This window comes from Canis aureus, chromosome 16 (genome assembly GCF_053574225.1).
Source record: "Canis aureus isolate CA01 chromosome 16, VMU_Caureus_v.1.0, whole genome shotgun sequence".
In the NCBI taxonomy this organism is placed as follows: domain Eukaryota; kingdom Metazoa; phylum Chordata; class Mammalia; order Carnivora; family Canidae; genus Canis; species Canis aureus.
In genome coordinates, this window is record NC_135626.1 from 3,468,288 (window position 1) to 3,495,100 (window position 26,813).

At 41.0% G+C, this 26,813-nt stretch overlaps 1 protein-coding gene across 14 annotated transcripts in view; it reads right to left on the bottom strand.

Moving 5' to 3' along the window:
* MAPKAP1 (MAPK associated protein 1) overlaps positions 1–26,813 on the bottom strand; it is a 249,759-nt gene that overhangs the window by 61,995 nt on the left and 160,951 nt on the right. For 12 of the 14 annotated variants that reach the window (XM_077850685.1, XM_077850677.1, XM_077850680.1 and 9 more), the window contains one exon: positions 2,352–2,459. The exons of 1 other annotated variant lie outside the window; for it this stretch is intronic. In XM_077850685.1, the coding sequence (XP_077706811.1) occupies positions 2,352–2,459 (108 nt within the window). Of the gene's footprint in view, positions 1–2,227; positions 2,460–26,813 lie in introns of all 14 variants that reach the window. One more of the 14 variants, XR_013353805.1, reaches the window with a different exon arrangement.

Genomic DNA, 26,813 nt, shown 5'->3' on the forward strand with positions numbered 1-26,813 from the left:
TAATTTATTAATGTTTTCTAAGAACTAATTTTTGGTTTTGATGTCCTTAAATCTTCTAATTCATTAATTTATACTCTTTATTACTTCCTTTAATTCTCTTTAAGTTTCTTTATTTGGTTTCTTTTCTAATTTCTTGAGCTGAATGCTTATTTATTATATTTTGGCCTTTCTTCTTTTGTAATATATGAATCTGAAAGCTATAAAATTTCCTTTACATACAGCAGCCCTCAAGTTCAGATGATATCCGGGTAAAATTATTCTTAGGTATTGATCTCAGTTCTTTTGGTTCAACCTTTTCCCACATATAGGCCATTAATTGTTTTCTATCTTGTGCTTTCTGATAACTTTAGGGTGATGATTTGTAGATTTTAATGAGCTTTTTAAGTTACCTTCATTGGGAGAATTTGTTCAAATTACTTGGTCTGCCTTTACCAAAAGGTGATGCTCTGTGGAATTTTTTTAAGTATACATATACACTTCATCTAACTATTCTTCTAGTGTTAAATAATATAAATATCTGACAACTATCATTATACATATATACTTATTGCATTTTAGATTTTTTTCTCCTTTGGACAGATTTCCAAAAGCAGAAATGCTGGGGAAAACATTTTTATGTTTCTTGATTCTCACAGTTACATTAACTCGTGCTAGTCACTGATGTTTGAATATGTCATATGGGCTCTTTTTTTGAAATACTTGGCTTATTTGATAGGTGAAGAGTATTCCATTGTTGCTTTAAAATGTTTTTATCTTATGTTGTTGATAGGGATAAACATTTTTATTATTTATTATTTATTTGAATTTTTTACCATTTGGGAATCCTCTTGATTTTGATTTCTTTGTATATTTATATAAGATACTTATAATTGGCTGCAGACTGTGGGATACCAACTTTTTCTGCCTTTTAGATTGTGTTGCTAAATGCAAAGATCATGTTTCACCATCCTGGTGAAATTTGTGCATGAGTCTTCAACAGAGGCTGTCAGGGCCCCGTGGTCAGTGAGTAGCAAGCTGCTCTTGCTGAGAGGGTCAGTGGCATGACTAAAAACTACCATTTATTCATTCAGTCAATCTACATTTACTAAGCTCCTACAGTACTGGCCTATAGTGGATAACGAGTGAATATTTGCTGAAATAATGAGGGACAACATGGTACGGGTCAATGACACTCTCACAGACCTGATAACCTAGTGGGGGAGACAGACAACAAATAATCATTGAGAAAAACATATAATTATAAAGAGAACTATATATAATGAAGAAAAAGTAGTATACTCTATGACAGAATAGAACAGGGTACCAAATGAGGAATGTATCAGGTTCAGGTAAGGGGAGTAGGGGGACCAAAGGTGGCCTCTTTGAAGGACAAACATTATATGGTCTCATTCATTTGGGGAATATAAAAAAATAGTGAAAGGGAATAAAGGGGAAAGGAGAAAAAATTAGTGGGAAATATCAGAAAGGGAGACAGAACATGAGAGACTCCTAACTCTGGGAAACGAACTAGGGGTGGTGGATGGGGAGGTGGGCGGGGGATGGGGGTAGCTGGGTGACAGGCACTGAGGGGGGCACTTGATGGGATGTGCACTGGGTGTTATTCTATATGTTGGCAAAGTGAACACCAATAAAAAATAAATTTATTAAAAAAAAAAAAGGTGGCCTCTTTGAGCCTCTTTGAAGATGTGACATGTGAATTGAGACAAAGGATGAGAAACAGTTAACCAGAGTGGGGGAAAGTGTGCTCCTCACAGAAGAAACAGCCTGTGTAAGCAGGAACGACAGCGGAGTTGGCTACCATAATCTCGGTTTTTACATTCTTGTCCCCTAAGTCAGTGGGAGCACAGAAGAGGGAGTGGCAAAGATTCACAACACAGAAACTAAAGAAGAAAAAAAACTGAAGTTTTAAAAAGGCTTACAGCATAGCTCTAGGAACCATTACACTGCCTCTTGCTAATGAGTATGCAATCAGAATTTTCTAAAACTTAAAGTCATGGTAGTGATACTGACAAGGCCAGTTGTTTTATATACAAAATAGTCCTCAGAAAAGGCCTCATATTTATCTTTAAGCTGTTGTTTCCAAGGCTGCTCTTAACTTAGGAAGACACAGCTTACCAGAAAAATATTAATCACAGAGTGCTAAACAGGATGCAGACATTTTACCAAAATGCATAAAATCAATCATTTCATTTTGGGACACACTTTTGGCACAAAGGCTGAGATCTACCTTGGAAAACCGAGTCATTTCAAATCTGCCTGGCGAACCCAGACCAGTGAGTATTCCCGAACACAGGACTCCTACGCATGTTTGCAACGGACAAAGTGGGCACGGAGCGAGGAGGCCAACGTACTGTTCTCGCGGACCAGGCAGAACTCCCATGCGCTCTGGCTCTCCAAAGTGCTCTCCAGGTCGACGGCGACATTGGGCTCACTCTGCTTCTCTAGGCGGTACTGAGGGCCTGGAAGATCAAAGGGGCAGGATGGGGGAGGAAGTCTGAAACAATGAATTTAGCATTGAAAAAACACCATATACTGGCTGAAAAGCTGGTAAAGCATTAGAAAAACACTGAAGTATGTCTGAGGGGTCTAGCTATCCAAGATGGAAGAGTTTGGAGTTTTTCTCTGTAAGGTGAGAGGTAGATGGCTTTTGGGCTGGCCTGACCTGGAATCTCATGGCTACATGGTTTCTCAGATATAAGGAGATAACCTACCCTCTCTGAGCCTCTGTTTCCTAATACGTAATGGGGGAACATTTATGTGTTAAGGATTACTGTGAAGATTACAGATGATACAGGAAAAATCCTTAGTAATGCATCTGCCTCATAGGAGGCAGTCCTACAGAAGTACTTATTAAAAATCATTATGTAATAATGAATAGTCATTTATAAGCAGGAATAAAGTATATTTAGAACTCTTAAAACGATGACAGCCCAAAAACTTTTTAAAAATTTAAAAAGCTGGTGAGACAAAAAACAACTCCGATTTCTGGGTACAGAGATAGAAAGACAGGGGCTGCTGATTCATGTTTTTGTTGAACATTCATGAAAACACAAAGACACAGATTCAATAATACTGAAAACCGGGAATACTAGCTAGCCTGTGCCACACGGGGGGCTGTGGCAGATCTTAATAAAACACTGGGGCATTTTATACATTTATTCATGTATTTCTTTGTCAAGGCAAATGACAATCTTGTTCTTCTCAGATAATACCTAATGGGTCCAATGATCAGATTCAAAAGACTGCTCATGTTGTTAATGGTTATTGAAAAGATTAGAGGCATAAGAAACTGTCTTATTATTTTGACTATGAAAGGCGTGTTGGTCAGACGGAGGAAAGGTGTAAGAGATCTGAGGAAAGCATCAGAGGCCTTCCGGGGCTCCCAGGCGGAACACATATTTTTAGATATATTCTTCAGCTGTTGTCAGCTTGTTATTCACATCCAGTACCACTCCTTCACCAGTCAGAGGCATTTCACTCACCTCCTCCATGTCATCCTCCTCCCCTATGTTCTACATTCGTCGAGAGCACTGTCATGTCATGTCAGTTTCATGGGAGAGTCCATCTTTTCTCTAATTGGTATGTCATTAGCAAGACTCAGAGTTCTTGTCCACAGTCTTTTGTACACTACTTATAGTGCTTAAACTTTTACCAAGTCAATAGTGCTCAAAACACTTTTCCAATTTTATGCAAATACATGCTCAGAAGACTACACAATTCTTATAAACTCTAAAATGCTATATTCAGGTCAAGAGGATACTGCATTTCAACATCATACACAGTTAAATTTTCATTTTGAAAATATTTAGCAAATAAAGGTATGGAAACACAGGTGATTCCTAGTCTCTGATTATCTGTCACCTACCACTGACATCTGTCACCTACCACTGACATCTGTCAATAACCAGGCATGTTTGCTGCTGATTCCTGATGCTTCCACACTCACTGGGGAAAGTAATCACAGAAAAATCATGCCTAGCTGAACTTTCAGAAAACTCAGCTGGTAAGAAGATTCCAATGCACCCTCTCCTTTCCCCTCCCAGCACCCACCTTTCAGAGCTGTGGGCCTCAAGCCCATTAAGGTAAAGGAGTCGCCGCTGAACCTAGAGAGCTGCTTTCTAAGACACGGGCCGGTTAAACCATCTTGGACTGCCCTGAATACCTCCCAGCAACATAGTGTGCAAGACACTGACATCCACCTCTATGAATTTAGGGTGAAATTGGGTACAATGTTTAGCCACAATAATTCACTTTTTTATGACAGCCAAAGTTTGGGAACACCCTAAATATAACACCAAGGGACTGGTTAAACAAAATATTGTGAAATACCATAAAGATCTTAAAAATGATGCTGCAAAAATATCTAGTTTTATAAAACATGTTTATAATATGCTATCTTATGAAAACAGCAACTTATAACACAACATGTGCAGAAGATTGCAATTGTGAAAAAATATGGGTAAAGTCACAAGGGAAAAAAAAAGACTGCAAGGTCATTCCCAACATGTAAATAGTGCTAATACTGGATGGTGGGATAATGAGTGTTTTATTTTTCCTTAGTGTTTTTCTGTATTTTTCACATTTCCTATAATAAAAAAGGCTACTTTTATAATTTAAAATACATCATATATATACTTATAAGTCCTCTGATTTCTTCCTATGCCATTTTTCTGGGGATACCACAATTATCACACATTGTGGCATCTCTAATAGGTCTTTCACATGTGATAATTTAATCAAAATCAGACATTTATCTGTTTATGCAGATCGTCATTTTCATCTTAGGTAACCCTGAAACCTAGACTTGCTTAGTCTGACTCTGAGCACAGTGCACAGTGGGCTGGGCTTCTCGGTCTACCTGTCAGCTAGGCTTCTCTGCCTACCTACAGCTGTCTGCCTACCTGGCAGCTAGGCTATAAATAAGCCACCACTTTCCTGATCGCTGGGACCCAAGGCCTGGCTGCATCGCGGTGTATATCAGGCTGTTTTCCTTTGCACTCTTTCCTTCTAGTCTCTGTGGCTGCCTGGAAAACGTGATGAGGGAAACTAGGGGAGGGAGGGAGTACTAGCAAGGGTTCCTTGTCTCTAAGCATGATGAGCCCCTCCACCACTTCTCAAAGCCATAACAGCCATCAATCAACCATTCACCCTCTTTTGTTTCTTGGGTCTTGCAGATATTTCTATTAAAATAGTTTGTTTTGTGAAAGTAGCTTTAGGATTTTCTCCTTGAAGCCTAATATGATGATGATGCTCACTTACTGAATGGCCATTATATGCCGAACACTCTACACGTTACCTTACTGTATACTAACAGCAGCTCTAAGAGGCAGATATTATTATCCCCATTTGACAGACTGGGACCCTGAAGGTTAGCAGGATGAAGTAACTTCCCAAGACCACAAAGGTAGGAAGTAGCTCAGGGGAAATAAAACCCCAAGGGTCTTAGGCTTTAAAGCCCCTGTGTTTTGAACCTTTCTTCTTTTAACAAACTATAAATTACTGGACAATTATAAAGAGGCCATAGTTTATACCATAAGTATAAATTTTTGTAGATTTGTAGTTTCATTTGGGTTCTGAATCACTTAACTTGTGGTTTCTTTCTTTTTTTTTTTTTTAACTTGTGGTTTCTATAAGTTCAAAATGAAAACGATCTGAAATTATTTATTTTTATGAAATCCATACATACTAAATATTCTGTCCAATGGTTATATCCTGGATCCTTATGAAGACAGGATCACCTTATTTTTCCATCCATCCAGGAAGACTCTCCTTTCATCTTTCCTTAAGAATATTCCTATATGTGCCCAGTTTTGTCATTAACTGAAATTCTGAGTGTTACCTTCTACCCTAGGTACTCCCTCTGCTCTTCCATAAAAACTGAAGACCTATTTGGAAACCCATTTCTGGGCATAGCAAAGGATTCCGGGGAAGGTAGGGTGGCTAAGCTGTAGATGAGACTTGAGATCAAAATCCAAATTGAACTCCTAATTCTTGCCCAAACAGTGGATGAGATATCTCACACAGAAAGACTCTTGTGGGCAGCCTGGGTGGCTCGGCCCGTTTAGCGCCGCCTTCAGCCCAGGGCGTGATCCTGGAGACCCGGGACTGAGTGCCACGTTGGGCTCCCTGCATGGAGCCTGCTTCTCCCTCTGCCTGTGTCTCTGCTTCTCTCTCTCTCTCTCTGTGTCTCTCATGAATAAATAAATAAAATCTTAAAAAAAAAAAAAGAAAGAAAGACTGTTGCACACATTTTCCCCCTGAAAAAGCCAAATGGATAACTTTAGGCCATATATGTATGAGAAGTAATATAACCTGGTAGTTAAGGGAATGGACTTGGGCCAGATTGCCTTGCTCTAGTCCTGGCTGATCAACTCAGCTGTATGAGTTGTATGTATGTATTTTGGGGCAACTCAATCTCTCTCAGTTTCTTCATCTGTAAAATGGGGATAATAATACCTCATAGGCCTACCTGAGGATTCAATAAGTTAATAGTTGTAAAGCAGTTAGAACAGTGTCTGATACACTAATTGTGTTATATAAGTGTCAGCTATCAACCACAGCCTCCTCACTGGACTATATCAATACTAAGAGGTCAGAACATAGCAGGGCCTCTGACTGTGTGCCAGGTACCGTGCTAGGCCTTTAATACAGAACACCTGATTTGTCATCCTAGGATGTAAAGAATATGAATTCCATTTCATAACAGGAAGAAACTGGGACTTACAAAGGCTAAAAAACCAGCTCAAGGTCCCATAGGAAGTGGCAGAATGAGGACTCACAGCCAGGCTGCCCTAGTCTGCACTCTATAATATGTACAAACCATACTGCCTCCCTCATAACAAGTTCTTAATAAATGTCTGGTGATGATAATTGAGATCATGACAACCTAGACCTACTAGATCTATCAATCTAGAATTTCTATCAAATGCTTAATTTTCAGGCAGCTAACATGGGAGAAAAGAAAAAATAGCAGCTAAAACCACTTTAAAAAGACAAGCTGTGAGGTCAGCTTCTATTAATATATTTTTTCCAAGGAAATGATTATATAAAAGTCTCCTTCCCACTGAACAGGATGTATTTCTCAAGGCAACATCCATCTATGGAAAGAGATTTTCAAATATCACAGCTGCACATGAAGCCACATGCTCTCTACTTTGCAGTGGATGTGGACACCAAAGAAGGATTCTGGGAAGCAGTTACTGTGCCGAGACAGGAAAACCTGCTTGGGTATTCTAATGATGTATTTATTGCAGTAACACCATGTCACTGGATGGTCTAGGAACAAAATACTGCTCTGGGCACTTTGGGAGGGTCCCAAGTTATAACAGCCAGGCAGGATTTTTATGGGATTTTGTAAACCTGAGGCAAACATCTCAGCACATAAGTTTCAAAGAAAATCTGTTAGATGGTGGATACATACATACATTCTGCCTCTTATTTCTTTTTTTTTTTTTTTTTTTTTTTAATTTTTATTTATTTATGATAGTTACAGAGAGAGAGAGAGAGAGAGGCAGAGACACAGGCAGAGGGAGAAGCAGGCTCCATGCACCGGGAGCCCGATGTGGGATTCGATCCCGGGTCTCCAGGATCACGCCCTGGGCCAAAGGCAGGCGCCAAACCGCTGCGCCACCAGGGATCCCTGCCTCTTATTTCTAAAGATGCAGGGGAAAAACTCCTTCAGACCTCACTCTCAGGAAAAGTTGTGCTTTCTTGGAGCTATTGGCTGCTCTTTTGTATCTTCAGACAGTTTAATATAACTCTTGTGACTAAGTGACGGTTTCTCTTTCTCCTTTGCCTCTGAGGAAGCTCAGCACTAAACATGTGATCCAACTGTGCTGACTGGGCATGCGTTTCTGTGATGATTGGATCTTTATTTTCCTTTTCCTTTCATGTAGTTTTTCAATTCATGTATTTTTATCCTATTATAAGGATGTATATATTCCAGATGTTCTTTGGATTGAAGTGAGATATAAATGAATTAACCTATTGCTATTACTGCTGAGCATCAGAACAAATTTGAGGACCACCTGCCTAAAGAAAAATGATGAAGTCAAAGGTTGAATACTTCCACGGATGTGCCTTTATGTCAATCATCTTCCATTCACCAGCTTAAAGAGCTACTTTAATCTGAAAGAGCTTCTTGCAGCCAGAAAAATATGAAGTATGAGCCAGGAGGAGGAAAGGCTGGATTCTGAGCAGAAAAATCCAGGTGTTTGCACCCTCTCAGGGAGTAACACGTCCAGACATGCATTCTGGGGAAGTTACTTAATCTCTGTGTATTTTCTTTTCCTTTTTTTTTTTTTAAAGATTTTATTTATTCATTTATTCATGAGAGACACACAGAAAGAGGCAGAGACATAGAGAGAGAAGCAGGCTCCATGCAGGGAGCCCAGCCCGATCCTGGGTCTCCAGGATCATGCCCTGGGCCAAAGGCAGACGCTCAACTGCTGAGCCACCCAGTGGTCCCTCTCTGCGTATTTTCTCATCTATAAAAGGAAGATAATAGAACCTCTCTTGGAAGGTTGCTATGAAGATTAAATGAGACAATCCTTGACTCCTTCGGCACAGTGCTCAGTGACAGCATCTACTACTGTTCGTACGGGCTGGGACAGAGCTAGCTGAGATGAGGTGCAGGTGGAACCGTAGGCCAAGAGTCCCAACAGGCTAATAGCCCCATTAAGGGAAAATACATGACGGCAGGGAATGCTGGTGTTAAAGTGGATGTGGTATCTTGTTTCTCACGTGTGTCCAAGACAGGGGTGTAGGGTGGGAGATGGTGCATATCTATTTAAGCAAGCTTGCTTTTAAGCTACAAAATCAGACTTGTTCAGCAGCCCAGAGTCCTAAGGTTCCCTAGGCTCAGGTTCAATAAATATAGTCTAAAACTGATGAGTAAAGGTCATGGAGCCAACCATGGCAGCACAGGTATCAAAGGACAGGTGATGTTACAACGCCACCCACACATCATGTAACAAAGGTATCCTGAGCACCAACGATGACCCAGCCACAAAGATGAATAATCAGTGATTCCTGCCCTCAGGTAGGCTGGAGGAGGTGGCAGCACATTCAGGAGCAGACGTTATCCAAGGGCCTGAGTCAGTGCTCCTCCCCAGGTAGGGACAGATCAGGTGCTGTGGAAGCATAGAAGAGGCAAACAACGAACTTCCTCTATCCTGAAGTGGAACATCTGAGCACACTCTTGAAGGAGGGCTCAGGGCCAGGTGAAGTAGGGGAAACAGTGCATTTCTACAGAGGGAAGAGCATGTCCGAAAGCAAGGAGGTACTGAAGAGCCCACATGGACCAAGGGGAAATTCAGTGTGGAAAAGACATAGGTTCTGTTGGGGTGAGAGGAGAAGTAGGCTGGGATGCTTGGCCAAGACTGTTGGTCAAGGTCCGGCAGCAACGGATGCTAACAGAGCAGGAAGGTGACATTGTCAGCTTTACACTATGGTAAGATTCTTCTGAAGACACCGTGGACAATGGGTCAGAGGAGACTGATGGCAGGGAGGCTCATCCAAGGCAAACGGTGCCAAGCCTCACCTGCTCCATGGCAGGGACTCACTGAATCGTGAGCTCTTCACTGAGCCAAAGCCACCCCTGACAAGCTGACGCCGTCTGTATCAAAGCTCAGACCCAACATCAGCTATTCTAAAATGTCTGCATTTAGTGTCAATGCTATTGCTTATAACTCTTCCTCTAGGGGAGACTATAATCATTTTCTGCTTGATCTTAATGTAAGCACTGAATTATATTCAAGTGATAGCCACTGTAGCTTATACTCCCTCTGAGGCTCAGATCCGATAATTTGGAATTTAAATAATAAAAAAGGAACAAGGTGACATGACAATAAGGTCACATTTTAGCCTCTTCTGAGCCAATACACAATTTGCTCTCAGTGAATCAGCCGAATATAATCAAATTAAATACAATTCCTATTACAAAAGAAGAAAGACCAAGGCTGTTCCAATAAACCAATTCTCCTGCCTAGTTAAACTACAAAACCTTCAGGAAAGGTTTTGAAAGCATGACCCATCAGTTCTAATTTTTAAAACTTATCCTTTCAGTCAAGACTAGAAAAAGGCCCATTCCAACTTTTATCTTTACTACAAAGTGCTGTTATCTTGGTCTGATGTCAGGAGCTCTATCTCTCTTTCTGCTGACAAGCAGAGACGAGAAAGATAAGATTGGAAACGAATCTCACTTCTCTGAGTAAATAAATAATCAATACTCATCTAAATGTAAATGAGAAGGGAGCCCCCTCTGATAACAGCACTCTTATCAGAGAGCCAATTTTCTTCAGACATTTGGCCTCAACCAAATCACCATCATTCAGCCCCAGCCTAATGGCAAAAAATCGTAACTAAATTGAACCGATCACCAGAGATCAACTAAGTTCGGCCCTGGCCACTTCAGGTTCAAATGTTTGGGAATGCAATTTTGCCCCCATTAACTTTCAATAGCAATGAAGAACAGACTGGTCAAGGGGCCAGTGTGTGCAATAAACAAACGCCAGAATGGGGCCGGCCAGAGGATGAGGAGGAGTGGGGCTTAAGTGTTTTAAACGAGGCCGGAACTGCGGCCAATCCTAAAACCGTGCAGGGAAGGCAGGTGGGGAGATGGTATTCCTTCCACAGGCTAGGCTGAAATTGAGAAGACATTTAATTTCCCTGATGATGATGGTTAAAGTTTATTAAAACAGATGTAAATAAAGAAAAAAAGAGATATTAAAAAGCTACAGTAGCTAAAAATAACCTAATGTTCAAATGATCAATTTCCTCCAAGTAATTTGTATCAGACTTACATCTGACCCAGCAGTGCTGCACTGACCTGATTTTACTGAAATAAGACGCCGTCTACAAGACAAATCACTTTAAAACCACTGCACTGGGGTTTCCATTTCTTTGCTACAAGACTCAATTCACTGCTGATGAGAGTATTGGGGAAATTATGACCATTATTGATAGGACAGCAAAACCACTTTTACAGAGTAGTCTTCAAGTTGACAGAAAGCTTGTACTGGACCATTAATGAAGGTGTCAGCTAGAATCAGAAATTAAAGACAAAGGCTGGGAAAGGCCTAATTTTTAGAGCATGTTAAGGACACCAAACAAACAGAAAAAGCAGACATTCATTCTTTTGAGAGTGATAGGGCCTAAACAAGGATCAGCTGAGGAGCAGGCTGCTCTCCGTGCAATTAGGGAAAGGGAATTTCTCTTTTTTGCCTGGCCCTGGAACTCCTAGAGCATAGTTTCTCAATATCATCTGCTCCAAAATCATTATTTGCCAAAGGAGGCCATGATTGCATAAGACAGAACTACTTTTGAGTAGTTTTGACTAGTTTTACCATCTCTGCTCCTGCTGAGTATCTAATCCTAGAAGGTGGACATGTGGTGGTTAGACAATGGTTTTGGAGTCAGAAAGACCTTGATTAAAATATTGGCTTTTTTACAAACTATGTGACACTGGGCACATTACCGATCTAAACCTTTGAGGAGTAACTGCAAAGATTATGTGTAACGTGATGCCTACGACATAATAAGCACACAATATATGTTGGTTGTTATACTGCTATGCAAATTAAACAAAATCATCAATTTACTCTTTTTTCATACAACGGTGAATGACACTGAGGACTTTCCCGGCCCTTAACAAAGCACTTTACATGCATTAGCACTCTGAATCATAAAACTCTAGAGGGGAGGCCTCATTATAATCCTCATTTTACAGAGGAGAAGAAAACTGGAGTGGTTAAATCATGTGTCCATAGTGTGGCCAGGACAAGAATCCAGGTGTATGATTCCAGAGCCTGTGCTCTTAACCACACTACTATGCTGTATTCCAGAAAGAGCATGCTATGATTTCTTGATTTGGGGGTTGAAAAAAAGAATTTTAAGGTTGAGATGATTCTTTGGCTCAAAGAGGAGTAAAGGTGTTGGGGTGGGGGAAGCCAGGCAGGAAGACAGAGAGAGAGCAGTCGGTTTTATGAGGGTCAAAACTGAGGGTTCTCCAAGCCCTCGTGGCATACACCTATCTGCTGAGCACTGAAAGTGAACACAGGCTGCCTGCCCTGAATTGTTCGGGTGGAGGAGGACCTTTTTCTAAGTTAAATGATTTACAGAGTTACCGCCTCAATCCACAGTTCTGAAAGTATGATTTCTTTAGGGTTTAACTATACCCATTTCTAGTCTTGTTACAACTTTTTTATTGCGATAGAAAACATTTACTGGAAATATGTTACTGCTATTACCAGGTCATAAAATAAAAAGAAAAATAGTTTATGTATTGCCATCATTTCCAATCATCAATCAGAAAGTGCCAAGAGGAGGAAAGGAAAGGGCGTACAGCCGAGATTTCCTTCTTTGTGCAGGAGAAAATGCAGGAGCATCATAATTCTTTAGAACAAATTTCTTCTTGAATACCCAGCCTCACATATGGGCTCCTGGGAGGAGTAGGGAGGCACATCTTTTGGCATCTCCCCTCCTCTCTGCAGCCCTGCCTAAATCTCTGTCAGAGTCAAGAGCTCTTTCATTGCAACTTCCTTGGGGCCTTGCTTCTCTCAATGGATCGAGCATGCTGGATTAGAAGCATTTCTGTCTGTCATTGGTTCCGCCCCGCCCCCCTCCTGCAAATCTTTGAAGATGAGGGTGGAGGGGCTTTTTAATAAAACCAACTCTGTATTCCCAGAGCTCCAGAATAGCAACAGGCTCTTTGTAGGTGCTCAATAATCTTTGTTCAATAGAATGACTTCAACAAGGTGGCATTTAAAATTGAACAACCTTGACTCTTGACCCAACAAAGGAATCTATCCGGAGAAGCATTACTCCAAGCACACAATGATGTATGTTCAAAGATGTTCACTGCCGCACTGTTTTAAAATAAAATATTGCACAGTCTAAATATTCTCCAGCAGGAAATGATCAAATAAATTACAGTATTTCTGTACACTAGGATGTTATGTAGCTATTAAAAAAATAAACCAAGTTAATAAGACATTGGAAGATTTCCATGATACATTATTAAATTTTAAAAGATATAGAATGTACAGAGCATGCTCCATATTAATAAAGTAAAGCCTCAGCTATATATGTGCATTTACGAGTGTGTATTTTCAAAACACACACACACACACAATCTGGAGGATATCAGCCAAACTGTTTGCACAGTTACTCCGTTAACTAGTTAACTCTGTTAACGTCTGTGCATAGGATGGGATAGTAGCAAAGACAAAGGCTTTTTTGCTTTTTTATTTTATAGATTTCTATCTTGTTTGGCTTTTTGACAGTGGGCATATATAGGTATTACTTCTGTCATTAAAAACCCAATTTTTAAAAATGAAGTTAAACAATCTAAGAGGTGATTACAGCTAAATCAGACTATGGACTGTGGTCTCTGGAGACTCTTCTTACCATCTCTGGCTCCTGTGGATCATGGGGGCTCAGTGGCTGCTGGGGAGACACCTAAGTAGCTGGGGGACCAGGATCAAAAATGGCATTGAGCCTCTTCAGGGGTTCCCATGGTCCAGAGTCAAGGCATAAGGTGGGCCACAAAGGCTTCCAGAGCTGCCCAAAGGAGCTAGGCAGTAAAGGTAAAGAGGACTGGAACATCTGAGGCTAGGCAGCCCCCACAGGCTGTTCAGAGAGAGGCCATGACTGCAGACCAACGGTTACTGTCCATCTGCTGTTCTATCACCCTAGTCTAGACAACTATGCCTGCCCTGTCTTCCTCCTGGATTCTAGATGGGCTATGGAAAACAAAGGGTGACTCCATACTGTGTCTCTCCCTCTAGGACAGTCCTGGTGCCTCCACTCAGGCTTTGAGACAAGAGGCAGTGTGTTTGGAGTCCATTTCTGTAGCTTCAGGGGTAGGAGGAAGGTCTGGATTTATTCCCTGTCCTAAACTTAGTATGTGTATGTGTTGTAGGGAGTGACCCACAACCCCTGCTGACCCCAACATTTGAGACAGGATGGTATAGTAGTTATAAGCTAGACTGCTTGGATCTGAATTCCCAGCTCCACCACTTCCTAGCTGTGTGATCCTAGGCAGGTTACTTAAACATTCTATGCCTTGCTTTGGGATAATAACAGTAACTCCCTTTTAAGAGCTGTTCCCAGGGCTCCACAGATCATGTCGGGGTTTCTGGTTTTGCTGTCTAAGCTTCACTGGGTGGGGGTGGGGAGGTGGGGTATGATTCTCCAGCAAAGGCTGGAACCTCTAGAGGTCTGCCATGCTAGTCTTATTTCCTTTCTCTTCCTGCCTCCCACCCAATGATACAGTAATCTAGAAACACCCTCCAAACCATGCTGTTTCAACCCTCTGTGCTCTGCTCATACTAGTCCCTCTGAAGTAATCTTCCCTTTACTTCACTTCTCTAGTACTCATTCTCTCCTACTCAAGAAATCAAAGCAGCTTGAGTACCTCTGCCCCTGGACTTCTCTGTGCAACTCACACGAAGAAAGTCTCTGTTTGGGTCTATCTCTTGTTACTAGCTGTATGCAAATGGCGGTTGGAGTGGTTGGAGTGGTTGGAGTGCATGTTTCAGTACCTCTGCATTCCTGGGGCAGCCACAGCAAAAAGTGTGTGACTTCAGTGGTTACTAAATAGAAACTCGGCCTGCTTGGCTACCACCCTGACTACTTTGTCTTCCAAAGCAGGCCTAAAGTTCTACCTCCAGCAGCCTCCAAATGTCCCCCCTGTTTGGAGACTCACAATTGATCCCCAACTCTGACTGGATTTCCTGGGGATGGACAGGGCTGGCATAGATCTGTGCTGCTTTGGGCTCTGGCTGGAGAATGGAAGACCACCACTGTCAGGAGCCAATCCCGCTTCCCTTTCAGCTCAGTTCCCTGACTCAGACCTACCTTCTCTCTCATCAACCTTGTCCCAGTGTGTCTCCTACCAGTTCTCTGAGATATAACACACGGGCCTAGAAATCCACTCACCATCAGAACAAGAAGAGGTAAGGCATGGATAACCCTAAAACTTGGTGAAGGCTGGAAGCTGCTGGATAGGAGCTTCCTATACAACACCACCCCAGGCAGAGAGAGTGCTGGAAAAACAGAGAAATGCTCATAGTCCATAACCTGTTACTACCCAGCTGGCAGGAATGCATTTCCCTTTGGAGAAAGGAAGCCTGGTATTACTTTGAAAAAAGAAACATTTTTTTTCCTCCTTCAAATCCAGGTATCACTTGTTACAGAGGATGAAAACCTTTTTTTTAAAAAAAATATTTATTTATGAGAAACACACACAGAGAGAGAGAGAGATAGGCAGAGACACAGGCAGAGGGAGAAGCAGGCTCCATGCAAGGAGCCCGACGTGGGACTCGATCCCGGGCCTCCAGGATCACACCCTGGGCTGCAGGCGGCGCTAAACCACTGCACCACCAGGGCTGCCCGAGGATGAAAACCTTTAACACTATCCCTTACCATCCAATTTTTCAATCTAATCTGTTTCTCTTAACTTGAGTCACTGTGACATTACCAAATTTTACATACAGTTATCTGCTACTCTGTAAAGAAATACAGATGGTTTTTGTGGAAATAAACAGTCATTTATTTTAAACAATTGTAAAATAGTTTATGGAAGCCAGTGGGGTAATGCATTCAAATAAATGCCAAAACTGGTTGATGGGGAGCCAGGGTGCTAAATCACACTGCTGAGGAATTCAGCTGTGGGGAACAGATAGTAAATCCAGAGTGACAGAATTTCCCGTGATGGCAAAGGTTTCTGACATCCAGTCCAGTACTCAAAAACCACAGCAGTTCAAACCCATTTTCCTTAACACAGCCTTGACAGCCAGCAAAATTAGTGAATTTAGTCACAAACACCTAAGGACAAAAACAAAAGAAGCAAACAAAAAGGAGACTTCATTTGTCTGTAGCCTTTTCTCTGCTATAAAAAAGTGGTGACTCCAAACTAAGTCAATGGAGAGTATGCTTAGGGTCAGCTGTTTTCAATCATCAGACTTTGTTAGGATACAGTGGAATCTGAAGACTTCTATTCATATCTGCTTATGCCAGAGACCGGCTTGGGTAAATTACATCCTCTTGAACCTCTGTCTCCTCCTCTGAAAATGAAGATAATAGTTGTATGTACTTGACAGGCTACTGAGCAGATTCTGTGAGGAACTAAGAGTGACAGTGTTCTATAAACCGCTGGGTGCCAGTGGCCGTTGGAAGAGGTTGTAACCGTGGGTGGGACAACAGGCTGCAGGGCCTCTTTGGGGCTTCCATCAACTCTCCAACGAAGTACCACTGACAATAAATGGCTCAGGCCTGCCTTTGCAGGAATGAAGAGAACTCCAAGCACTTATTTGATCCTAATTTCAAAGGAGAATCAACTACAAATGTATTAAGCTTCTCTACCGAAAACAGCTTTTTCCTTGTAACTAGGTTTCCAATGACAATAAATTATTTCAGTTGTTCGTCAAATGTTTACTGAACCTATCCCGTGCTGAGTCCTGGGCTAGGCACTACAGATGCAAAGATCATTAATACTGATTCTGGCCTCTAAGGATTCATAGTAGTGAACAAGGCACTCACAAGTCTGGAATACTTCTTACTCAGCCTTCCCTCCTTGTTGTTGACAGTCAACTCTCAAGTTCTGCAGACCACCTGTTTAAATATCTCCCCTGAATTGCTTATCATCCAGCCATCAAGAATGGTCTCCCCACTCTTCTCCTGGCCTCCAGCCATCCATCCTTCATCCTATTATTAGAGGGTCCTCTCTTAAGGTTATATCACCTCCACGCTAAAAATCCTTTCACAATTTCTTTGCCCTACTCTCTGGATCTTCTATCCATCCTAATTGTTCATCTATGTCCTCTATGAGCCAGCCAAACTGGTCTCCTCACTGTTCAGTGCATAGTATCATAGTTCCCTTCACTCACACTGCCTGCTCCTCCAGTCTGTCAAAACCACATCCCTTTCTTACGGTTATTCCTTAAGTCTTATCTGGCCTCCAGGACCCTTTGCATACACTTTTTTCCAACTGACCTCCATGACATCAGGCCCTACCAGATTCCCAGACTGGCCCACTTCCTTTCCCCACAATAGGGAAAGTCACATCACTTAACATTCATCTCACCTGCAGGCTCTGCTTCAAAACAAGAAGATTTTTGCAATTTAAGGCCAACCTAAAACAAGACTTCCTTTTTTTTATTTTGGCCTTGATCTTCAAGTCTCATCCAGGTAAGTGGCCTTGCCTCTGGCCCAACCCTGCCCAGAACCCTGCCCTGGGTCTAGTACCCTGTTAGGTTCTCAGTGGGCCTCTCAGAAAATTGGGCCTGCCCTTGACGCTACCTACCTGCCTGGATTTCTCTGTGTACACATTTAAATGTACACATTTAATTTACCTGAATTCACCTACACTTGTTTGGTAAAAATGAAGGAAAAGGTGAGGAATGACCAAGAGAACAACAGTTTGGAGAATCCCACTTGCCATGATTCTCAGTGATTCAATGAACCCCAAGAGAGTGAATGTGAGGTGGGAGTCTTACTAATCTTTGCAACTACAGAGCTTGGTAAATGTCTGATGAATGACTTACTGAATTAATTAGGTGGATGGTGATGTCAGTTTCTTAGCCGAATGTCTTTCTGTGCCAAGTTTGATTTTAGCATTTAAAGATATATATTTTTAGTTTTCATTGGTTCTCCTGCTAGGAAAAAAAAAAAAAAGCTAGCTACATTGGGCTTAATGAGAAAAACTAGTATATGCTGGGATCTGGTAGGTATTTTTAAAGGGATTTTTTTTTTCTAGCGGTAATCTTGACAATTGATGTTTTGTTCACCTGTTGCCTTTCTGACCTGACCCTGCATAGGACACAGCTCTCTGTATTTGTGTCCCTGGATGCTGAGCATCATCTGCTTCCCTGGTCCTTGCTGTCAGGACCTGCAATTCTCCCTCAGTCCTTGTGGTCCTTAGGTATCAACTGCCTTCATGCCCTTCTTGTTTTGAGGGATCAGGTCCTTCAGAGATCATTTCTACCTGCCAGCTGGGCTCTTCCCTGCCTACCCATCCACCTTCTAAATACCACTGTACCAGCCAGGGCTGTTTTTCAAGACAGGAACACAGGCCTCAGTAAGCACTTTTCTTACTGCCAGTACCTTGTCTGGCCCCATAATAGCCATTTGTGCTCTTGTCTCAGTACTTTCCACTGGACTGGTAGGACCTTAATGGCATGGTTCAAATCCCAGCTTCACTAAATTTTAAGACCTTGGGAAATTACCTAAGGTCTCTAAGCATTGTTTTTTATCTCTAAATTGGGGATGATGATAATTTCTAAAGCATGAAGTTGTTATATGGATTACATGAAATAACACATGTAAAGCACTTAGGCTAGGCATGGAAAGTGCTCAATAAATGGCAGCTGTTTGATACTATATTCATACAATTTTAACATTTCACCATGTTCAACTATCAAACTGGTAAGCTGAATTATAGATCCTGTTTTATTTTAAATCAATTGTGACTTATAACTCAAAATGTTAAAATATGCTTCTCCCTGTGCTAAACACACAAAACAAGGTAAAAGCGATGGAAAAAAATGGCAGTAGAGGGGGAAGAGGACTCATGGCTGCCAGCCATTTTCCTTCCTGGGAGTTCTCCTTCTTGTTACATCTATTATCTGGGAGCTGGGCTGCCCTGCTGGCTTTCCATTTGCCTTGCTAATAACAGTAAATCCAGCAGCTTCCACTGCAGCTCCTGTCTCCTTCAGCTGACTCCGAGACCAATCAGCATTTCCTCTCTCCTAATGTCAGATGTTCCCTGGGAAGTCCTGCTGAAGAGTAAATTTATGACAAAAGTTTCTCCAGCTTTTAACCCTTCTGCATATCCAGCCCCAGATGCAGAGTGCTACAGAGGAATGCTAGGTCATTCTTACACGTGCATACCTGTGTTCTCACTGATGCTTTGCTGCTCTGACAAGGCACCTCAGACCCCTGGAAAAGCTCAAATGAGCAGCTGGGCAGACAGATGCACACATTCTGGGCTGTATGTAATGTGGACTAAATTTGAGCCAGGTTCCTTAGTAGCTAGGGTCTCTGTTGAATCATGACTCAAAGCAGTCATACTCACAAAAAACAAAGTGTTTATATCACACAATTGTGAGCATGGCTGAGTCTCATAACAATGAAACTGAAGGGAGGGGTCAGGACTAACATTTATGGAGTAATAAAATAATAACAGTGTTTTCGGTGTTTCACATGGATATCTACTTAATTCTGGCAACAATGCTATGGAGAAGATAGTGTTATTCTCATTTATAGAGGAGGAAAATGAAGTTCAAACAGACTATGAAACCCACCAAAGAGCTAGAAAGAGTAAGAGAAGCAAGAGGGGAACCCCTCGGGGATTAAGCTAGAACACAGGTATTAAGCTCCCACAATTAAGACTACCAGCCAACAGCGTGTGATATAGTTGTGACTTTATCTTACTGAAGAGCAAAGTAAAGCAAGGAACTCCGAGAGAGTGAATGACCTGATCAAGGTTACTTAGGAGTGGTAGGGCCAGCATTAAGCCAATAGGGGGAGCACAGCCTTCTGATCCACAACAATAATCCCTGAAATAAACCCTCCAACGGCTGCAGAAGATGAGACAGCACGGATTCAGGCTTTCAGGAGACAATGGGGTGGCACTCCACAGTCTCTTGAGATGGGAGAGAACAATGGCTGTCTTGCCAAGGCGCAGGCTCTCTGGCAAGGGCAACACTGGTACAGCAGCCACAGCCAGGCCTCTACAAAAAATTTTATGTTCTTGGCACAGAGAGGTCTCATCACAGAGTTTTCATTTTAAGTAAGTTCGAATCTTTGGAGATGGCTATATTCTAATTCAAAATGCTTTTCTGTGACCTCCTCTCCACTTTTCCACAGAAGTTAGATGATATACTTAACCAGATTAGTAGATTCAGTAAACTAATTTTTGTCCCAATTTGGGGAAACAAAAAAAAAAAAAAAAAGAAGAGAGAATGTCAAAATGTGTATGTGACAGCTGTTTGGAACTCTAATGTTATGGAAAAGCAGCTGTTTTCATTTATATTTGAGATATTAGTCATTCTTAGGATGGGACAAGAGTACTCAGCTAATAGCTTGTGCTTTAACCTTCAGAAAATACAGGCCACAGAGACAAGATGTTGGCAAAATCACAATATAATGGTTATACTCATATAACATTTTGGTCTTAAAAGGTTTAGAGATGTTTGCAATGGAAAGCAACTATTTAATAACAGTGTTCTCATAGAAAAGTGACATCCAATGCAATAAAATGGATAAATAAAAATAATAAATAAAATCCAACACAATAAAATCCAACGCAATAAAATTGTGGCTTTTAGGAGAAAGGAAGTTACCAAATAAAGTCCATGTTAGTAAAGGAAAGAAAGAAATCTTTCTAAGCTCTAGAATTTGAAAGTATGTAGTCTTCTTTTTACAAACTTTAAAAACAACTTTTACTTTTAGCAAAGGAACTCTTGAACAACAAGAGGGTTAGGGCTGCTGATCCTCCACACCGCCAAAAATCCACACATAACTTTTGACTGTCTAACAACTTAACTACTGTTGACTGGAAGCCTTACCAATAACAAACAGTTGATTAATACATATTTTGTATGGTGTATGTATTATATACCATATTCTTGCAATAAAGTAATCTAAAGAAGATGTTAAGAAAATAGTTAGGAAAATACACATATAGTACTGTACTATAAAAAATTCACACATAAGTGGACCCATGTAGTTCAAACCCATGTTACTCAAGGGTCAACCTGTATATACAGGTTTTATCTTTATTATTTACTTTTTTTTTTCCAGTGCAAAAAAGTATTTTTCTTAAAGCATGGGGACAGAACCCGTGGGTAGTTGCTATCTATATAGTTTTAAAAGTTAAATAATATCACAAGTCCTATAATGAAAAAGTTAATTCCCTGCACATCCCTGAATTCCTTCTTATAGGTAATTACTTCAGAAATTTTTGGCTCTTCTGGTACCCACCTTCTTTTTTATCAGCATTCTTACTCAGCTGTTTTAAAAATGATTATAAATAACAGACAATACGTATTAACTTCTGCTATGAAGATGAGGAATTAGTGTGTGGTCTACCTTTCACACATGTGCAACCCTGCTTTGGAAAGTGAGTTCGCCCTAATTCTCTTTTTCTGTAATAGGATGTATGCAGTAGCTTCTTCCTGTTGGGCACCCTTACTTGATTATCAGGGCTTAAAAATGTCTGTTTTTGCTGTATTCCACTGGCTCCCCAAGGACTCATTAGAGATTCATGTCTTGGGAACCTGGGAGGCAACACTAATTTCAACTGATGTGCACTGCGTTTCATTTTTAAGACATTTACATTTTCATTCGATGATTTAATTCTCAGAGGAAGTTTGATTTCCAATAATCAAAGTGCAGTGAATCTATTCCTGGATAGGAAGTGCGTAGTCTTGAGCCTGGGCTGGCAGGGAGTGAAGCAGCTGTGGGCTGCAGATTGGCTCTCACTGCTTCTCCTTTGCTTATTCCACAAAATACGTTAGTCATCAACTCCACACCAGCTACAGTGCTGGCAAACAAAAAGGAACCTGTTCTCCACAAGGGGCTTTCATTTTACTCAAAGGAAAGCTCAACTCCCCCATCCTAAAAGAAAAGGAGGGCCCCTGTCCTTTCCCTTGGTAAGGTACTCACCAACATCTGGCAAGATCAAGCTTTTAGGAACTCATTGGGGCAGGCCCATGGCGCCGCTGACGCAAGGCTTAGTGGCTGAGGGACAGTGTTTTCCCTAGCAGCTTCCAAGGCTGAGTTACTGCCTATACCTCTTAATTTACACTGTTGATCTCATGAATTCACCCAGCCATCGCTGTCCTGTCCATGTCTTCCTGCATCAGGGCGCGGTGTTGGTAACTGGTTGGCAGATGCATGGAAACTCGCTCAAGTGGAAAATCTGAGGTAATGCCTGATCATGGAGGCAAGAGGGAGTCCTTTTGGGAGTGGTGCTCATAAAACTGGAGACTCAAAGAAGTCCTTTTAACCAGAAGTGAGTATCCTTATCAAATCTATCTCAGTCTGTTTTTATTGACCATCTACCCCACTAAAATCAGAGCTGAGAACAGGCCTGCCATCCTTTATACACTGCCTAAAATGTAGCAGAGACTCTATAAATATTTACTGAGTGAGGAGTTTGGATTCAGATACACTGTGCTTGAGAGATCTACATGACCCTCAGGATTTTTTTAGACTTAAATCATACTTTGTCTTAATTTTGTCTAATTCACATTGTTCTATTAAATGCAGTGTACAAAAAAAGTAAAGCTGGGGTTTTGTTATGATTTGATAGTTCTATGATCTAGCGGTGATAGTTTTGAGGAAGATTGAGGAGCTCCAATAGACCACCTTGTATCTTCTGTAGCACTTGGGCTTTAATCACATCTCACTGACTTTCTATTTGAAAAATTGGTTTGATGGCACAGTAAAATCTATCCACCTTGCTGACTGTCCTACTGTGATCAGTAGCCAGGTAACAAGAAGTAGGTGCTGATGCATCTTTTCCCTAGACTTGCCTCCCAGTGCCACTTCAATGCCTTTTCCTGATTTTAAGTCATCTTTGTTTCTGGGTACTATTGTCACTGTAGGACAGAAGAAGAAATACCTATGAGCTATTTTTCTTCTTCTTTTTTTCTTAATGCATTTAAAGGCATTGTAGAAAGTGCCAGTTTTTGTAACTTACTCAAAAAGGAAAAACTCTTTGTGGAAAGTTGTCAGTGCAACTGTTAAAACTGCCTTTTAATAAAACTGCTATGGGGGAAGACTGGTTCTAGTGTCAGGCCTCTGAAAGCATTGAGAGATAGAAGCTGAGTTCTCAGGTCTCTGGGCTAAAGAGGTCTTCTATGGGGGCATAGCTCATATAAAGTGATGATTTTTCATGCAAATGGCTAAACCCAACCTTGGCAGAGTTTTCCTTAGAGGAAAACTATACTTACTAACAGGGTAATTATATGAATGGCCTGCTTCATGGGGGGTGTAAGGGGCGGACAGACAGCACTCAAAATCTTTCTGTAACTTTTGTAATCATTCCTCAAAAATCATACTGGTGTTTGATTACATTTTCTCTTTTAAATGTTTTCTAAGAAGAAGCAATAGGTTTTGTGAGCTACTTGGCTGTTGATACAAAGGCTTTTTACAATCACCTTTCTATAAACATGTTTGTTACAGGTAATTGTAATTTGTTCACTTTCTCTCTAGAATCTTGGGTGCAGTAAATTAAATTTGCTGATATAAGCTACATGATGACTGTGCCTTATGACCATGAGGCCACCCCTACATGCCTGACATAAGTTTCTTGTTAGCCAAAAATCTTTAGTGCTGGCCCTCTGGATCTAGTTTTCTCCTGCTCAAAATAAAGGATGCTTCCAGCAGATCCATATCCAAACACAATTCAAAGGCTGGTTCTATCACCGGGTATAAGCTTTCTACAGATTTAATTTGTTGCAAATGAAAGGTACAGGCAAAGACAAAGTCATATGGGTAGAAAAGGAAGTAAATAAAAACCTCAAAAGCTAGATTTTATGGTGTGCCTGGTGCAGCAGTGGCAACAAGGATAAAGGCAGCCAATATCCACTGAACACTTACTATGAACTGTTGACAGAAAAGATAACCAAGGTAAAAAGGTTTGAAGACTAGTCTGTGCCTTACAGCTTGTGTGAAAGGCACAGCTAGGGTGGAGACCTGTACTCTTTCCACTGAATCATGCTGCCATGTCCAAATGAAGCAGGTGCACTTGGTCTCTCCAGGAAGAAAAGCATATCTGCCTCCACTGCCACGTGGACCCCGGAGACTTAGCCAGTAAGAGGAATACAAACTTTGGCATCATACATCTGGGTTTGAGTCCCGGTTCCCCAGCTTACTAGCTGTGTGATCTTGGACAAGTCTTGCAGACTCTCTGAGCTTTAGTTTTCTCTCTTATAAAACAAAAATAACAACCAATTCAAATACTTGATTTAAGGATTAAAAGAGGGATCCCTGGGTGGCGCAGCGGTTTAGCGCCTGCCTTTGGCCCAGGGCGCGATCCTGGAGACCCGGGATCAATTCCCACGTCGGGCTCCCGGTGCATGGAGCCTGCTTCTCCCTCTGCCTATGTCTCTGCCTCTCTCTCTCTCTCTCTCTGTGACTATCATAAATAAATAAAAATTAAAAAAAAAAAAAAAAAAAAGGATTAAAAGACATCACTACAAAAAGTGTTTGGCAGATTGCCTGGCAAATTTTTAATATTCAATAAGTGGTAACAATTATATTTTCATAACTCTATATGCTACTTAAAACCACAGGTCCATGGAAGAAACTATGACCTCAAAGATGTCATTTAACATATGAAGTAGTGAAAGATAAACTACCCTATTAAGAAGTAAAGATTAGTATTTTCTATACCACAAAGACATTTATTTGTAAGCTCAGAAATTTACATTAATAAGCAGAACTGAAATTATATATTTTTAATTTTTATGAGTTCTTTCCTAGGTTATTATCAACATTTTTAAATTACAGAGAAGTTGAAAGAACTATACATTGAAAACCCATGTACCCACCACCTAGACCCTATAACTGGCATTTTTACTGTATATGCTTTATCATATATCCATCTACCAATGCATCTCTTAAAAAAAATTCAAAGTGGGGATCCCTGGGTGGCGCAGTGGTTTGGCGCCTGCCTTTGGCCCAGGGCATGATCCTGGAGACCCCTGGATTGAATCCCACGTTGGGCTCCCGGTGCATGGAGCCTGCTTCTCCCTCTGCCTGTGTCTCTGCCTCTCTCTCCCTCTCTCTGTGTGACTATCATAAATAAATAAAAAATTAAAAAAAAAATTCAAAGTGAAGAGCAGACATCAGTACATTCAGTGTGCATAACGTTAACTGGTATCCAATATTTGAGATTCTCTTTTTACTTTTAGGTAAAATTTCATACAATGATATGCACAAATCTTATGAGTATCATTTGACAGTTCTAACAAATGCATACACCAGCTCCTGTCAATATACAGATTACTTTATTCCAGAAAGTTCTCTCATTTGTATTACATTTTAAGTGTGGAAGCTGCAGTACAGAGAAAAAAATGCTGGGCTTAAGAATCAAGGGGTACAGGTTCAAATCTCATCTATGTCACTCATTAGCAACCCACACAAGAATGCATGTACATATACACAATACGCATTTACACATCCTCAGTTTTCTCAACCATAAAAAATAGATAATGTCCATTTCACAAGGTTAAATACAAAAATATAGTTAAATACAAAAATATAAGTAAGTGTTCAGTAGATGTACCAAAGGGTACTTTTTGTCCTATTACCCTCCCAGCTCCTCTGAGTCTGAGGACGTTGCCTTCCAAAAGAAAACAGAAAGGACAAAAACCAAAACCAAACCAGTTAAATGAGAGATGAGGGAACAGGGCATCTCTCTGCATAGGCAGTCCTCTCCCAATTTATCCACTCTGACTTCAGCTAATTAAACATCTGTCTCAACGGTGTCCTCGGCAAATTAGTCATCCCCACTTTGTGACATTGATTGTTGGTTGCAGCCTTTTCCCCACTTGCTACCATTCCCAGAAACTTCTAGGAGTTAACTCACCAGGCACATGGCAAGGAATGATGCAGGGTCTCCATTAACCCCCTACAGTTGCCCTTGGTGCCAGTAGTACTGTTTATAAAGCTGCCAGACATGTCCGTAAATGTGCCTCCCCAAAATAAACGTGTTAAGGAGTGACAACTTTTTTGTCTACATTTCTGATTTCCAGATTATGATGCATTTTCTAAGTACTATATACACATATCAGACTAAAATCAACTAACAAGAAATCTGTTTTTTCAAATAGTTTTGTGACAAAGTAGGGAGGTAACAACATATGGTTCTAAGTGAGGTGAATTGGAATCTAGTGAATTACCAGCTAACTCTATCCAAACATAAAAAACAAGAGCTTTGTTGGTGAGTGAAGGGCCAAAAGGCAAATAAGTAAAATGGCCTGGGCTGGATGTGTGCCTTTTTTCTATACGAGGGTGTGTGTGTGTGTACCTGCTGGGGCAGGAAAGAGGGTTGTAAAGTAAACCGTATTCTAAACTACAGGGTACTTCTTAAAAAGAGTTTTGTGAAATTAGACTGCTCAATTTCTCTTCCCACTAAAACAACTGACTTAAAAACGATCTTTAAGAAAGATAAATGGCAAATAAAATACTTTTAAAGATGCTTAACTTTACACACAAAAAAACCCCCCAGAAATGCAAATGAAAATGAGATATTAACTGCTAGCCACAGTCTGGCAAAATTTAAAGACTGATAACATCAGTGTCAGTAAGGGAGTGGGAAAAGAAGATGCTCTCATATATTCTTGGAGTGTCAAAGAATTGTTCTAAACTTTTCATTCATTCATTCATTCATTCATTCATTCATTCATTCCTGAGAGACACAGAGAGGCCGAGACTCAGGCAGAGGGAGAAGCAGGCTTCATGCAGGGAGCCCAACGTGGGACTCAATCCCAGGTCCCCAGGATCATGCCCCGGGCCGAAGGCAGGCCCCAAACCACTGAGCCACTCAGGCTGCCCTGGTCTAAACTTTTTAAAGGGCGATTTGTTTTTCCCAATATTTTAAACAAGCAAACCTCTGACAAGCAATCCTATATTTAACAACCAGCACAACTGTGCAATGAATATTCATACAAGATTGTTACTATATTTTTGTATAAAACTGGAAATTTGGAAATAATCTAAATGTCCGACAACAGAGAACTAAGTTAAATAAATTTAACCAGAAAGGTTAAACTGCGATGGTTACTGTAATATAGTAG